Source organism: Mirounga leonina, unplaced genomic scaffold (assembly GCF_011800145.1).
Source record: "Mirounga leonina isolate KUSES-001 unplaced genomic scaffold, KU_Mleo_1.0 Mir_174, whole genome shotgun sequence".
Classification (NCBI taxonomy): Eukaryota; Metazoa; Chordata; class Mammalia; order Carnivora; family Phocidae; genus Mirounga; species Mirounga leonina.
The window spans coordinates 82368284-82384478 of NW_023270451.1; the positions used below are offsets into that span (position 1 = coordinate 82368284).

Sequence of the window (16195 nt, forward strand, 5' to 3'; positions counted from 1 at the left end):
ACTTGAGGCTGGCTCCTGTGTCATTCTGACGTGACCCCCGTCATTCTTGGAACACTTTTTTTTTTAATATAGTTGACACACAACGTTACATTAGTTTCAAGTGTGCGGCATTTTGACAAGTCTGTACCTTATGCTGTGCTCACCACAAGTGTAGCTACCATATGTCATCATACAAAGCTGTTACAGTACCACCAACTCTATTTCCTATGGGGTCCCTTTCATCCTTGTGACTCGTTCATTTTATAACTGGAAGCCTGTACCTCCCACTCCCCTTCACCCATTTTGCCCAACCTCCCACAACCTTCCCCTCTGACAACCATCAATTTGTTCTCTGTACTTATGGCCTTGTTTCTGCTTTTCTGTTTGTCCATTTGCTTTGTTTATTAGATTCCATATATAAGTGAAATCATATGGTTTTCGTCTTCTTCACTTATCTCACTTATCATAATGCCCTTGAGGTCCATCCATGTTGTCACAAATGGCAAGATCTCACTTTTTTAAAATTAATTAATCAGTTGGGGTGCTTGAGTGTCTCAGTCGGTTAAGCATCTGATTTCAGCTCAGGTCATGAACTCAGGATTGTGAGATCAAGCTTTGTGTGGGGCTCAGCACTAGGTGAGGAGCCTGCTTAAGATTCTCTTTCTCCCTCTGACTCTGCCCCTAAAAAAAAATAAATAAAAATAAAATAATTATTTTTCTTTCTCCAAATTTTTATTTAAATTCTAGTTAGTTAACATACAGCGTAATATTAGTTGCAGATGTACAATGCAGTGATTCAACACTTCCATACGACACCCAGTGCTCATCACAAGGGCACTCCTTAATCCCCATCACCTGTTTCACCCATCCCCCTAGCCCCCACCTCCCCTCCAGTAACTCTCAGTTTGTTCTCTATAGTTAAGAGTCTGTTTCTTGGTTTGTCTCTCTTTTTCTTTTTTCCCCAATATTCACTTGTTTTGTTTCTTAAATTCCACATGAGTGAAATCATATGGTATTCGTCTCTCTGACTGACTTATTTCACTTAGCATAATATCCTCTAGTTCCATCCATGTTGTTGCAAATGGCAATATTTCATTCTTTTTTATGACTGAGTAATATATATGTATATATATGTTATATATTCTTCTTATATACATCTTATTTATCCATTCTATTGATGGGCACTTAGGTTGTTTCCATATGTTATCTATAATGCTGCAATAAAAATAGCAGTGCATATATCTTTTTTGAATTAGTGTTTTTGATTTCTTTGGGTAAATACCCAGTAGTGGAATTACTGGAGTTAATGATATTTCTAATTTTAATTTTTGAGGAACCTCCATACTGTTTTCCACAGTGGCTGCACCAATTTACATTCCTACCAACAGGGCATGAAGGTTCCTTTTTCTCCACATCCTCACCAACACCTGTTATTTCTTGTCTTTCTGATTTTAGCCATTCTGAGCACTTCTTTACTTTCTGGTGCAATAAAATGTTCCGGGCTCCCATTGTACTTTCCCTGATCCAGCTCTGGAATCAGCCATTTCTCCAAGAGGTCCTAGAGACATAATTTCAGTAGAGAAACTAAGATCTGAACTATAGGGGTACTCACTGTGTCTGGGGGTAACCCTGCTCCCAGACCATCTCCAGTGAATGGTAGGAACCATCTGTATGTTGAGCCCATACACCATTCCAGCTAGATTTATTTCTGTAACTATCTGTATAATCCTGAAAACCACAAGGGCACCCTGATAGATTAAATTCTAGTCCAAACGACAAGATCATTCAAGATTTTACACTTTTCATTTGTATCCTCCTTTCCTGACAGTGAGAACCTTGCTCCCACTGTCCTCAATATATTTATTTACTTGCTCAATCAGCCTGTATTGCAGTCACGCTCCCAGCCATGCTGGATGGGTGTGCTCCCAGGATGCTCTTGCTGGGTAGGCATCAGCCGCCAGGGAGTCACTCTCAGCCTGCTCGAACACCCTGCTGGCTTGGATTCCAGCCCCCACCAGTGTGAAATATTCAGGCAGGTTGGGTAAACAGCAGAGATGAGTAGACATTTTGCACAATCATCCTAGATTATATTAGAAGGAAGATCTAAATGTGTTTTGAGCATCCTTACCGCGTCCCACCAGCCTCTCTCTGACTTCCCAAACTTCCCAACTTTAAAATAAGTATCAATAGAGAAACCTCATACACGTGTGGCTTTCGACATGTACGATTTCTACCCTGTTGCCTGTTGTTTGCTTTTTCTGTCCCATCAGGTTCACATGATAACTTAGAACAGTTTCGATTGGTGTTTTAATGTCAAAACAAATATCAGCATGTTTTTCACGATGTATTTCTGAATTAAAATTTTAAAACCTTCTGTCAGCAAGAATAATAAAATACTGAGTGGACTTCAAATCAGGTATGACATTTTTATGTGCGAAGTCTTGAAACAGAAATCTCCAACGTGCCAGTTAGGTTACATAATTATAACGACCCTGCAAAGAGGAAAGGTTTCCCATTTCACTGGGAGTGAGAGGTGTTGAGTCTGCAAGGTGACAATTAGTGTGGGTGTCACCCTGCCAGATCGTGGAGCCCAGTAACAACCCATGTGTACACAATGCATTTTTTATTCCAAATTCATAGATATTTAAAGTTTTAAGCCAAAACAAACAAAAATTAATCTTCTCATTCTATATAATCTTTCTATTAACTTGGCAAATTTCAATTAAGTTTAACTCTCTATCCATTCATTTCTGACCCTGAGAATCCCAGCTGCAGATTTTTATCTCCAAACACTCCGCTATTGATCTACTAAGTAGGTTAATTCTTGAGCTTTAGAGTGGTCACTGCAAGTATCACAGGGACTGATACACTAGTATTTTTACTGAAATAATATTTGTACAGTAGAGGAACAAATGCAGAAAACAGTATGTTCTCGACTACTGCATAAAAACTACCTCAAAATTTAGTGGCTCAACACAGGAAGAGCTTATTCTCTCTTCCTTTTTTGTGGGCCAGTAATTCAGGAACAGCTTGGCTGGGAAGTTCTTGGAGTTCTTATGAGGTTGCAGCTTTATGTTTCCTGCAGCCTCAGTCATCTGAAGGCTTGACTAGGATTGGAAGCACTAGTCCGAGATGGCTTACTCACATGGCTAGCAAGCTGCTGCTGGCAGTGAGGTCCCATTTCCTCTCCATATGGGCGCCTCTCCAGTAGACTGCTTGAGGTTCCTCATGGCCTAGGGGCTGGCTGCCTCAGAGCCAGTGATCCAAGAGACCAATGTAAAGGCCTCTAATGCCTTTTATTACTAGGCCTTGAAAGTCACAGACACACTGTCACTTCTGCAGTGTTCTGTTTGTCACACAAGTCAGCACTGATTCAGTGTGGGAGGGAACCCCACAGGGTATGAATAGCAGGAGGTGGTGTGTGGCTATCTTGGAGGTCGGTTACCATAGTTTGCCCTCTGGAACCCAAAGATTCATGTCTCTTCCACATGAAAAAGTATACTTACTTCCTCCAAAGGCCCTTTAAGCTTCCTTCCATTAGAGGGTCTGCTCAGAATCCAGCAACTCATCATCTGAGTCAAGTTCATACCAACATGAAGCTCCTAGGGAATTCTAAGAACAAAGAAAGCTATTTAAATACAGCTTCTCGGGGCGCCTGGGTGGCTCAGTTGGTTAAGCGACTGCTTTCGGCTCAGGTCATGATCCTGGAGTCCCTGGATCGAGTCCCGCATCGGGCTCCCTGCTCGGCGGGGAGTCTGCTTCTCCCTCTGACCCTCCTCCCTCTCATGTGTTCTCTCTCTCTCATTCTCTCTGTCTCAAATAAATAAATAAAATCTTAAAAAAATAAATAAATAAAAATAAATAAAAAAATAAATACAGCTTCTCATCTGAAGACCTGTGAACAAGTTTTGTGCCACCCACACACTCAACATATCATGGTCAGATAGGCATAGAGTAACCACTTTAGACTTTCTGGTTCAAAAGGGGGAAATAAGAGGTACACAGAAGGAAACTTGTCCAGTGGTTCTAAATTCCAGTCAGGTGCATGTTGGTAATTCCTGGATTAGGGCTCACTCCTAATATTTCCTGGAAGTGCTTCTTCATGGGTCTTGGCTCTGCCCTCTGGTTCACAGTTCTACCTCTCTGATCCATGCTTCCTTTTAATATAAAAAGTAGCCTGTGTTTATAGCTGCATCATTTCCTGCCTGTAGTTTAGGGTCTAAAGACATAATTTCCTTCTGTACCATCTCTGTCTCTTTCAGGCCAAGCTGATGGTGTTACCACAAGTACGGCTGTCTTATAAATCTGTGGGTTTCCTATGAATATTATTCTGTTTTAAGCAAAAGCCACATCCAGAATCTGATGAAGATAAGCTATTTTATTTTATTTTATTTTTTTATATTAGACTTCTGCTGACATGCTAAGGGAAAAATGCCCTTAACGTTGTTAACTCAGAGGATCTGTAAGACATACCAATAAGCTGTCTAGCAGTTCTTTAGTCTGAATGAATGGGTCTTTGAGGCACCACTTAATACATTTTGGAGGTCTTAAGGTGGATATCATAGTCACACTTCTTTGCCATCTTTACATTATGTCTTATTGGTAGTTGATTTTTGCCCACAGGTGACTAATTTTTGCATTGTTGGCCATCTGGAGAGACTAGAATTGATAAAATACTTTATTTTCAAATCCATAAAGTCCTGCTTTCTTCATATGTAATGGTTTTTCTTTAGTTTTACTCTCTTCTTTTTCCCCTTTTACTGTAAGTAGAAGATGTTCAGAATTCTCTGCCTGAAATGTCCTTAGCTAGGTTACCCAATTCATTAAGTATAATGTTTCCTTCCCATATTATCATGATGTTATTAAACTTCTTACTGCAGCATAGCCAGGATCCAGTTTTCTCTCATTTCCAATCACAGTTATTCCTCACTTTCCTTTAAGCCATTACTGGCAACCTCCTCAAGAGCCATCAGGCTTCTGCTCACAGTCCTTGTCAGGCCTGTCCAACTTACTTGTACATCTCAATCCCTAGGTTACTGTCACATCTGTAGGTTTCTGTTACAATTCCCTCCCAAATTTATTACTAAGTATTCATTATTGCATAAACAAATCACCCCAAAATTTAATAGCTGGAAACCATGATTTATTATCTCTCATGCGCTTTTCCAGAAGACTGCTCATGGAATGATCAGTTAGCAGTCTCAGAGACCAAGCCAGATACTAGCATCAGAAGTCACACACAGGGGCGCCTGGGTGGCTCAGTTGGTTAAGTGACTGCCTTCGGCTCAGGTCATGATCCTGGAGTCCCTGGATCGAGTCCCGCATCGGGCTCCCTGCTCAGCAGGGAGTCTGCTTCTCCCTCTCCCGCTTCTCCCTCTTGTGCTCTCTCTCTCTGACTCTCTCTCTCAAATAAATAAATAAAATCTTTAAAAAAAAAAAAAAAGAAGAAGTCACACACAGCTACCACTTCATAGTTATCCACTGACCAGAATCAGCGCTAATTCAGGGTAGAAGGAGAATAGGAAAGGGTGTACCAGAGGCAAGGATTAATGGGCTTCCTCTTGGAAATGTTAAAGATAATGCAAGGAAAGGAAAAAAAAAAAAAAACCTAAGTTTTTAATCGATATATAGTAGTTTGTCCTATAATTGTCTTTGCCTAGAATGTATCCCATGTAGAAACGTGAAAGGACTTGACAGTTTCAAACTCCAGAATTTATCAGGAACATTGTTATAAGTGACTGATGAAGTCTTGTTTTATGAACTTAATTATGTCCAATTCATAGTGATCTGTGTGTTACGCAGCTGCTTTGCTTCAGAGAAGGTCTTGTTCTCACAAATAGATCGACTCATTTTGAAATATTTCAAAACTACTGTGGATATTTAGAGACTCCCAAGTACTCAAAAAACAGAACCAAATGATCGTCTTGTTAAGAGTAGTCAATAAAGTTACAGCTGGATGTTTTCTCTCTGCTAAGTTTAGACATTATACTCCATTCAATTTTATCTTGATTAAACAGATTGAAAATCATATGTATGCATACAACTAGTCTAAATGGGCCACTTATCTAAGATCAGCAGTTTTCTGAGGAGACTAACTTAATGCAAATGAAAAAAAATGTGACTTAGGGAAAAATATACACATGCCATATGTTTGACATTGGAAGTAGAGCCTTATATATAGTTTTTTAAGTCAAGATAGTAATTTAAGTAGAATCCTGTTTTTACAAAGTACTGTGTTGATAGAAAATGATATACAGCTCTGTGATTACCTCTTAAAGGGAATTCCAATGATTATTACTAGACTTTAATTATCATAACCCATTAATAATGGAAGAACGGTTTCTATTGTCCTAAACTGCTATTACTAGTCAAATAGGACGTTTTTTAAAAAATCACTTAATGGTCAATTTTTTGGAGAAGTTTTCTATTGGAAATTCACTTTTATCAACTTAATGACACATCTTTATTGCAACCCATTCTGTATAATTTTTTTTCTGTAGCTATTAGTATTAGACTGAAATGAATATGTTTAATAACTTCAGAATTTTAAGCAGACAAACTAGTACAGTTTAAATCTGCTCTGGTAGATAAATTTGGTGTGAGGAACAATATGAAAAGTAGATGCTTTTTGAGACTTTCTGGAGATACTTAATGAGTTAGAGAAATATTTTTTTCCTGTGGCTTACAGATTTAATACACATACTAAGAATTATGCATTTTTTTCTACTAAAAAGGCATAATTTAAGTAATTGGTGTTGCTATTTTAAAGTTATTTTTCAATAAAATTTTTAATATCTGATTTTAAACTTAGCATATGTATCTTCTGTTCCCTAATAGAACCTCTAGTATTTGCTCTTTTTTTTCTTGTCTTGCTATTCATTCTCTTTTTAGTTTCATTTCTTATCATTTGTGCTCCCTATACCATAGTAGGTATATAAGATGGATATTCAGAGGCGGGTAGCTGAGCCTTCTGCCTAAATTTATTTCTTTATAATGTTTCTTTGGATTTTATAAATTGAGAAATCATTTGTAATGCAAATATCTCTTTGGATTGAGTTAGACATTAATCCATAAAAGAAATCCACCATAATCGATAATAGTTTAGCTTCTTGACATCTGAATAACAGGGCTCTAGGGAATTAAGAAAATAGAACTAAATATTGAAGGCATAAAAGGAAGGTGGTGGGATAGTTGGGAAAGGTCTAAAGTTTTATGTTTTAATCTCTGAAGAGAGAGTCGGGTGAGGAAGTGTAGGAGTGAGCCTTCAAGAGCAGAGGGACAGAGCAATGTGACAGACTGAGAAAGAAAATGTCACAGAGAAAATATGAGGAATGTAGACCCCGGAAACAAACATTTACTTAGGTTCAACCCTTCCTTCTTCTCCAGAAATAATACTGCTTTCTCAAAAGATTCCATTCTTCTACATTGAACACTACATCAACAAGGATCAATGAGACAGGATGGCTGTAGTCAGGGAAGACACTTGGAGGAATTTTAGTGAAGCATGCTGTACATAGAATGTAACTTTCCCACTTCTTCTCTCTCACAGGTTTTCTGAACCAGATGAATAACTCCAGTCACTCTGTCCTTCAGCCTTCATTCCAAGGATGCATGCAGCTCATTCAAGTGGATGACCAACTGGTAAATTTATATGAAGTGGCACAGAGGAGGCCAGGGAGTTTTGCGAATGTCAGCATCGACATGTGCGCCATTATAGACAGGTATGCAGTCTTTTCATCCTACCGCAAATTGCCCAAACTTTCTGAATCATGCTTTTGTTGTGGAACAAGAGAAACACACACACACACAGTATAAGAGGTAAGGTGGGAGGAGCCATTTGTCATGCCTACAGCATATATGTGATTTTGGCGGTGATGTTTATATCAGGACCTGGATATATATGGTCTAATAGTCTGTGATGACAGCAATCTCCCTCAGTGAATATGAGCATTATGCAGGTAATTTTGCAAGCAACAGCTGAGTTATAAAGGAACTCGGTTTATTTTAAATTTTGCTTCCTATGCCCACAAGCAGAAATGTCCCTTCTCTCCTTGTCTTGGTCACAACTCAACCTCAGCATATTTTCCCCTCTGAAGCCCTCTCCTGAAGGAAAAGAAGGTTTTAAAAATGTTGGCAGGCCGTATGGGAATTTACTGAAACAGAATATTTAATGTAATTGAGTCTGATTACAAAATATACATACTGAAATATTGCAAAAACTAATTCGTATTCATTTTTGCAAATCTGGGGAGGAGCTTTTTTTTATAAAAACTTAGTGACTTCTCACAGAGTAGAAAGATACAACTCTTACATGAAATATTACGACATCATTACATACACTAACCTTAATATACTTCTGAAAAGTGCCTTTCATTCCACCATGAAAAGTAGTTTGAGATATTTCATCCATAAATAGACTATATCTGACTTTGTGTTGAATTTAACCTGGTGAATTTAGGTGATTTTCTAAACTGTATTCAAATCTTTCATGAGAGGGCTATCTTACTCTGAAAAATAATTTTATTAATTTTATATTTTGGAAGATGAAAGTTTCAGAAGTCTCAGTCTGCTCCCAACAAAGTGTAGACTTTCAGTCTCTATTAATCTTACTTCATTTAAGAGGAAATCCTTAGGAAAGTCATTCAGAGACATAAAGTGAATCTTAAAAAGATGTAAAATCATCTATAATAAAGTAAATGTGCTTCCATATAATCTCAATAAAATTATATCCATGTGAATGGTAAATTACAGTTTAAATGATGGCTATAGAATGTAACTTTTTTAAGCCTTAATATGTTTATAATAAGACTTGATGACATAGCATAGTTCTTATTTCTAGTACATATTTGCAAATACTCGTCCTGTTGGCCTAAACAATTTATATTTAAACAGAACAGTGAACAATTTCATTGGAAATATATTCCTAATTTTTGAACCAGCAGTAATGCAATAGCTATTATTTCTGCCTAAAGCAAGTGGTAGCAATAATCAGAAAAACTGAAAAATGAATGTTTTAAGACCATATTTCTGATACTTGATATTTCATCTATAAATTTTTATTAATTGTTTTCCATACAGGAAGATTTTCCTTCTTAGTAATAAGTATACAGCATATTGAGTTATTTTAGTACCTTGTCCATTTTCCATGTCATTAGCTTTAATGATATAATAATTTCTGTCAATAACACCCAAGTTAGTTCATTCGGCTTTTGTAAACAGGCAAGATTTTATGGTGATGTTGCTGTTTCACTTCGAACAGCATGTATCCTGGACATTATATTTAAATTGTTTGCTACCAAAGAAATATGGGTAAGATGTTGAGACTTTAATGTTTTACTTCCATGGAGGGAGTAGGTACTAAATTGGCCTCAAAAGAATGAGTGGGATTTTTGTAAATGAAGAGAATGGAAAATGGCATTTCTGATGAGAAGAACAATGCAAGGAAAGATGAAGAATAGGGAATACAGATTTCAGTTTTTGGCAGATACAGGAATACACAAAATGTTTTTTTGCCAAAATGGGTCAGTCCCATTGTCCATATTGCCAAGCATCCTGTAGCTTATCCTCCAGAATGATAACCCAATAGAGTGACTATGGGGAAATCATCACCTCTGACAAATCACGCAATTCTGAAGTCCGTTAGAGAATCCATTTTCTGCTTGTTCTATTTTTTGAAGGAAATGACTGTTTTTTCTAAATTGACGTGTAATTGACATATAACAATATATTAGTTTTGGGTGTAAAACATAATGAATGGATATTTATCACAAAATGATCATCAGGGCAACAGCTGATGTACAGTAATTACCAATATGTGAAAAAACATATTTTTTTATTTACCTAAAATGTTTCCAGTTCAAAATCTTAATCTGTGAAGTGTTATATTTTTGTATATATGATACAAGACTGTATTCACCTTATTCCAACCACTGAGGAGCTCACTGATGAGTTCACCCTTACTCTGTGTCTTTCCATGTGAGAGCACCAGTGGTTTTAGCCTGTCTTCGTGTAACAGTGACCCACCAGATAACATCGATACATTCCCAGTCCATCTCTGGTTTGATGTATTCCCTCTAACTAAAACTTTGCAACTGCCCCATCTCTGCCATTTTATTTTCAAACCGTCTAAATTTTCCTTAAGTAAGCCTGCACTGGCTCGCTCTTACTGTGCTCCTTTCAGATTTCAGCGTGATTGATTTGAGAGCTATTTTTGAAAAAAAAGGAAAAAAAAGGATAAATGAGAACATAGGGTAAAAAAATAGAAAAACTACCACAGGCACAATTTTTATGAAATGTTTGGAGATGATAAGGAGCAGCTGCGATGATTTGATGAGTAGAACTTAGGGAAATCGTTTGGGGAAGATAATTGTAAAGGGGTTTTGCTCTGTGTCATAGTGGAATACCCTGTGATTTGAACTTATTTCTCTTTCTTTGTGTGTGGATTTACATGTGGCTTGTTTTATTTACTTGTTTGTTTTCTGAGCACAGCAACGAATCAAGAAAAGAACGAGCATGCCAAGCTGTAGAATTATTCATTCAATAGTATTTTCTGAGTGTATCCATGGTGCCAGGCACCGTTCTAGGCACATAGGATACATCATTGAACAAAATAGACAAAGATCCTTGTACTTGTAAAGCTCACATTCTGAGGAAAAAGGAAGAACAAATGTAATTAATAAGCAAATATTATAGTAAGAAGAAATAAGTTCTGTGAAAAAAAAGTATAGCAAATCCAGGAGGACTGGCATTCTAAGAGATTAAGGTGTTGGGTTGCAGTCTAAATGGGTTGGTCGGAGTTAGTCTTATTGAAAAGATGGTATTAATTCAAGACCTAAAAGAGATAATAGAATTTGCCAGTTGTGTTGGCAAGAGAATAGTCAGTACAGAGAGAACAGTGAGTGCAACAAGGCTGCCTGGCATGATCTAGGATCAGCACGGGGCCAGGATGGCAAATTTGGAAGGATGAGTAGAATTTTGGGAGAGGAGGCCAGAGCAGTTCTAGAGGCCAAGTCTTGGAGACCTATATGTTATTTTAACAATTTGGTTTTTATTCTGAGGCAATGAAGGAGCCATTGCAGGTTTCTAAGTAGAGCAATGACATAATCTAGCTTACTGATTAAAAGGATAACTCTGGCTGTGGGAGGAGGCAAGGTAGAAGCAAGGAGTCTATTATAGTAATCCAGGTGAGAGGTGCTAGTAGCCTAAGACCAGGGTGCTAGCATAAGAGGTAGTGAGATGTAGTCAGTTCTGAATATATTTAGAAAGTAGAGTTAATAGGTTTCTTGATGGATTAAATATTAGAGTTAGAGGATAAACCCAAATTATTTAGTATAAGCAACTGGAAGGAAGGAGTTGCCATCTCCCAATGGGAAGACTAGTGGTAGAGAAGATAGGTCAAGGGTTGAGGAAAAATATCAGGAATTTAGTGTTGAAATTTGCGCTGGATGTAAGCAGACATATCAAGAAGGCAGTTGGATATATGTAAGTAAGAAGCATGTATCTGCAGATTACACAATAAAATGCTGTGTCTGATGAAATCTAATGTTTGCTTCTTGAGGGCCTCTGGTTTCTTTAACTGTATTCCATGAACAGCCATAGACCTGGAAGGGGAGAACATGAATAGTGGGCAGGAAACCTCTTCCAGCATTGGAAGCCTGTAGCTTTACTCTTTGAAGGATACCCTGCTCTTAGGAGGACCTTCATCAAACCCTCGGTTGCTAGAATATTCTCTGAAAATGATAAAATATCTAGCAGATAACTTCTTTGTTTCTCCTGGATGATTGTCACCTTTTATCTGCTCCTAGTGCCCTTATTTTGTTGACTCCTTATAGCAAATGTCTTCAGGTGCCCACTCAACTCCTCTTCTCAATCCACTTTTCTCTAACCTCTTTGTAGGTGTGAGCATCTGAGAGCCAAAAACCTACCAAACACTCCTAGAACTAACTAAAGTTGGACATCACAAAGGTGGGATTGGGCGGGGGGCAGTTAGGGAAGGGAATTGGGAGTGAGCCTTGGAAGGTCCTGCAGGTGTTGGTCAAATTTGTAAACTAGGGGAGTTGCAGTAACAGACCGTGGAACTTGGGAATCCATGTGGAATTACTGTTTGATTAGCTTGCCTGTGATTCTTATCTAGGACAAGGTAGTGGTAGAATATTTTGAGCTTATGTAGGTGGTGTTCATGACTGGTCTGGCAAAATTTACCTTTTTTGTGAGTAATATTAATAATACAATCCGTCTTGCTTGTTGTGATATTTATTTATTTATTATGTTCAGTTAACCACTGTATAGTACATAATTAGTCCTTGATGCAGTGTTCAATGATTCATTAGTTAAGTAGTTGTGATTTCTGTATCAATTGTCAGGCCACCCTCATAGCTTAGCTCCAGAGAGATGTTTTTTCTTTGTCATAGGCAGGAATGATGATGTGACACAGTCCTGGCTAATGAGCAATAAGTAGAAGTCAGCTGTGGTATTTTTGAGGAAGCTTTAATTTCTTGATCCACATGTCATTCCTTATGCTCCACTGTCCTTGTTCAGAGGCCTGGAGCTGTATGGTCCAGAACACCAGAACTCAAATGAGCCAGAGTCAGCAAACACCTTGACTCCTTTTTTAAGTGAAGAGAAGTATTTCCTGTTTATTTAAGTCACTGTGAGTCAAGTTTTATTCTTCTTGGAGCCAAAAGCATCTGCCTTTTCCCTATCCTCCACTCTAAAATCAACCAGTACATTTTTTTTTTTTTAACCAGAACACAGAGGAACAAATTCCCAAGTATGGAAATGGCTTCGAAAGAAAAAAATGGTAAATTTATTTTAGGATATATTAAGTTGCATGCCAGTGATGTCCCCCAGAGATTGAACTTTGGGGACCAAATGGCCGTTTAGAGGCCAAAGCACATTTATATTGTTAGAATCAGCAATGGGTAGAAAAACCAGTAAAAGTAGTTCATTAGAATTAGAATCTTCTTTACCTTTCCTGTAACCTCCCTTGTAAATATAGTAAGAAACAAAACCGATAAGCATTCTGGATAGCACAGAGAGTGGAAAAGGAAGAGTAAATGTCCCAACTTAACCACAACCTACAAAATTACCCCTTGAGAAACTGAATAGACTGGATCCTATTTTTGAGTTAGTAATTAAGTCTTCATTATATTTTTGGATGGAAGTGCATAATCATAGACCCAGTTTTTATTTTTTAGTTCAATGCTTTCTTTTCAAGAACATCTACCCAGTTTGTTTTTCTTCCTTGAGAGAAAAGAATAAGTATATATATATATTTTATAAGAGCACTTAAATGAGGGTTGGATAGATACAGTGTCTGTCTCAAAACTAACCTGACTCTGTTGGAAAGGTGAACAGCAAATAAGTAGATTCATACTATCAGTTCAGAAGGAGATCATGAGTTTCTATAAAGGCAGGTTTAAAATTTACAGTCCTAACTTAGATGAAGAACACACGTAACATTTTTTTTTTAATTTATTTATTTGACAGAGAGAGAGACAGCAAGAGAGGGAACACAAGCAGGGGGAGTGGGAAAGAGAGAAGCAGGCTTCCTGCCGAGCAGGGAGCCCGATGTGGGGCTCGATCTCAGGACCCTGAGATCATGACCTGAGCCGAAGGCAGTCGCTTAACCAACTGAGCCACCCAGGCACCCCCACAAGTAACATTTTTTATCTTCCAAAATAAATCTTCATTTGCTCATTAGCTCCCATTTCCACACAGTAGCAGAAAAAAATAAATATTTGAACACATGCTTTTGGGAATTCTAATAACTTTATATGTATATTATATATTCTATGCATATATAATAACCACAATCAATATGGGGTTCAAACTTAATCAAAAGTCAAACTCCCTTTTTGGGCTGTTGTGCATTTTGAGTGGCCTTGACCCCTCCAGCAAGACTCTTGGTGCAGGGCCAAACAATTTACTTAACCTGGGGTCTGTTCCACGTGCTCTACTCCAGTTCCTTCTGGGCTCCCCTGCAGGTCTCCAGCCTGCTGAGTGTCCAGGAGTCGGAGTCTGTCCCAACCGCCCCCTGCTCTGGCAGTTGTTTCTGCTGGTCTTGGATGATGCCTTAGCTACTGCTGGGGTCAGGTTCTGGGATCTGTGTAACACGATCGCTCTTCCCAGTTTGTCTGGGACTGTGCGTTTAGCACTGAGAACCGAGTGCCAGGAGAAACACCTCAGTTCTGGGTAAAGCAGGATGGTTGGTCACTCAAGATGTGTGCACCCTCTGCCCTCCTTCTCCAGATTCCCTTTTTCTTGTCTGCCAGCCATCTAAACATTTTAATAGACCTCGTAGAGACATGCTGTGATTTCTAGATCTCTTGCAAACTGCATAGGAGCTGAAATGAATGATGGCCTGTGTGAACGGGTAGGGTGTTCGGTGGGGACAGCTACAGTAGGCGCCCCTCTCCCTCAGTTTGTCATGCCTCCATATCTACTCTGCAGCACCCATCTCAGGCTGACGTGAGGCCTCTATAAATCAGATTCCCAAAGGCAGAAAGCAGGGCACAAGCCACCACTGTCATAGGACTCTAAGTCTCTTGAGTTTCATTCAGTCAACAAATACGGAAGATCACATCGAGCAGTGAACATTCCCTCCTGAGACCAAGGGGAGGGTCATTGATCAGAACTTAAATTGTCTTAAACCTTGGGTACCTCTTTTTTTTTGCTTTCAAAGACCTAGTTCTTTCAAACCAAAAGCCTCTTTGTTTTAGACTATCTTGTCAAAATTGACTGCTAACTTTTTGTTCCAGTCCAGAGTCCAAAGGTGCATGCTCCCAGCGCACCCCTCCCCCCATGACAGTGTCCTTAATCTTCTGAGTGGGCAGCCACAGCACAAGAAGAATTTCATGGAAAATACACAAAACCAGAACTTTGAATTGAAATATCTAAAAACTACGTCCACCATAGGAAAGGGAAAGCCTGTCTCGCAAACATGGATATTTCTGTAGTGACAACATCTATGCCAGACTTTCTTTCTCCTTCACTTGGATCTTGCTAACTGCAAACTGCTAGCCTCTGGGTCTAACGCCTTTTCACACATTTCCAGGCTGACCGGTCCCTTCTGTTCTTCCTTAAGAGATGTTCTATTCATCAGTGAGGCTGGTGTCAAGCTGTGCTTGTGCTTCATGTACATTAGGAGACATTTTCTCTTTTACCCTTAGGTTCTTACTTCTCCAGCTGCAGGCTTCTGGGAATATCTTACTTTTACTTCATGGTAATTATGCCCAAGGGGTAAGGGAGACAGAAGGCCTCTCAGGTGAACTACACTATTCAGAACATTGTGCCTGGCTGAATTTTGGCAGCTTTGTGACTGAGCTCATCAAACTCCAAAGGGGCAAAGAGCAGATTGGCTGGAACTCATTTTGGGAGAAGTGCAGCCAATAAGCAATTTTTCAGGCATGAAGGTGGATTTCCTTTTGGGGGAAACATCCTGAGGAGAAGAGTTATTCAGGGTCCTAAAACCATATCACCAGATCAAAATAAACAGAAAAAAGAGGAGGCACATAATCCAGCTTTATTTTCTTATATGACAATTCATGTTGTGATTCTTTATTATAGATATGTCTGTCTCTGCACCTTATCTCCGGGCATTCCCCATCTTGGATTTCATTGATTCTATATTCCTGCTGATACTTACACATTTAAGCCATGGTCTTCTACCTAGCACAAAAACGTGAGCTCAGTGACCAGGAAGTATCACACACCCAGGTGAAACCGTGCTCAAGCCAGTTGCCTCTCCGAAGTGGTCTCAAAGTGATTTTATTTTTAAGTACAAGTAGAGTACTTGAGTGACAAAACTTACGCAAAAAATAAAGTACAGTAGTGAAATGCCAGAGGAGATAACTCTCCTAGGAGAAAAAGGAGAAGAAAAAAGTTGAATTAACCATTTTAAGATTCAACAGCACCCTTCTTCTTCTTTGATGTATTGCATGTATTAGGACAAAAGAAACTATATTTGCTTTTGACGTGACATATAGCTGTGCTTTGACATTTAAATCCCCTGGAAGGCCTAGTGCATGAAAGTAATGTCAGAAAACAGTTATGTGTTTGAAGATAAGCAAAAAGGAAAAAGAGAAATAATTTTAACATGTAACTAAATCAACTACAGAGAGATTGAAATGAGTCATTAAATTTTGTTTTTTGCTTTGGATATTAGATTACCTGGAAAATAAAAACAAAAGCAAGTGATTAAAAACATATATTTAAA

The 16195-nt window shown here is 38.5% G+C and overlaps 1 protein-coding gene across 1 annotated transcript in view; it reads left to right on the forward strand.

Moving 5' to 3' along the window:
• The window catches only part of CNTNAP2 (contactin associated protein 2), a 1539511-nt gene that overhangs the window by 719657 nt on the left and 803659 nt on the right, over nucleotides 1-16195 (forward strand). Inside the window, exon 12 of the mRNA XM_035021319.1 lies at nucleotides 7529-7700. Within this exon, the coding sequence (XP_034877210.1) occupies nucleotides 7529-7700 (172 nt within the window). The remainder of the gene's footprint in view (nucleotides 1-7528; nucleotides 7701-16195) is intronic.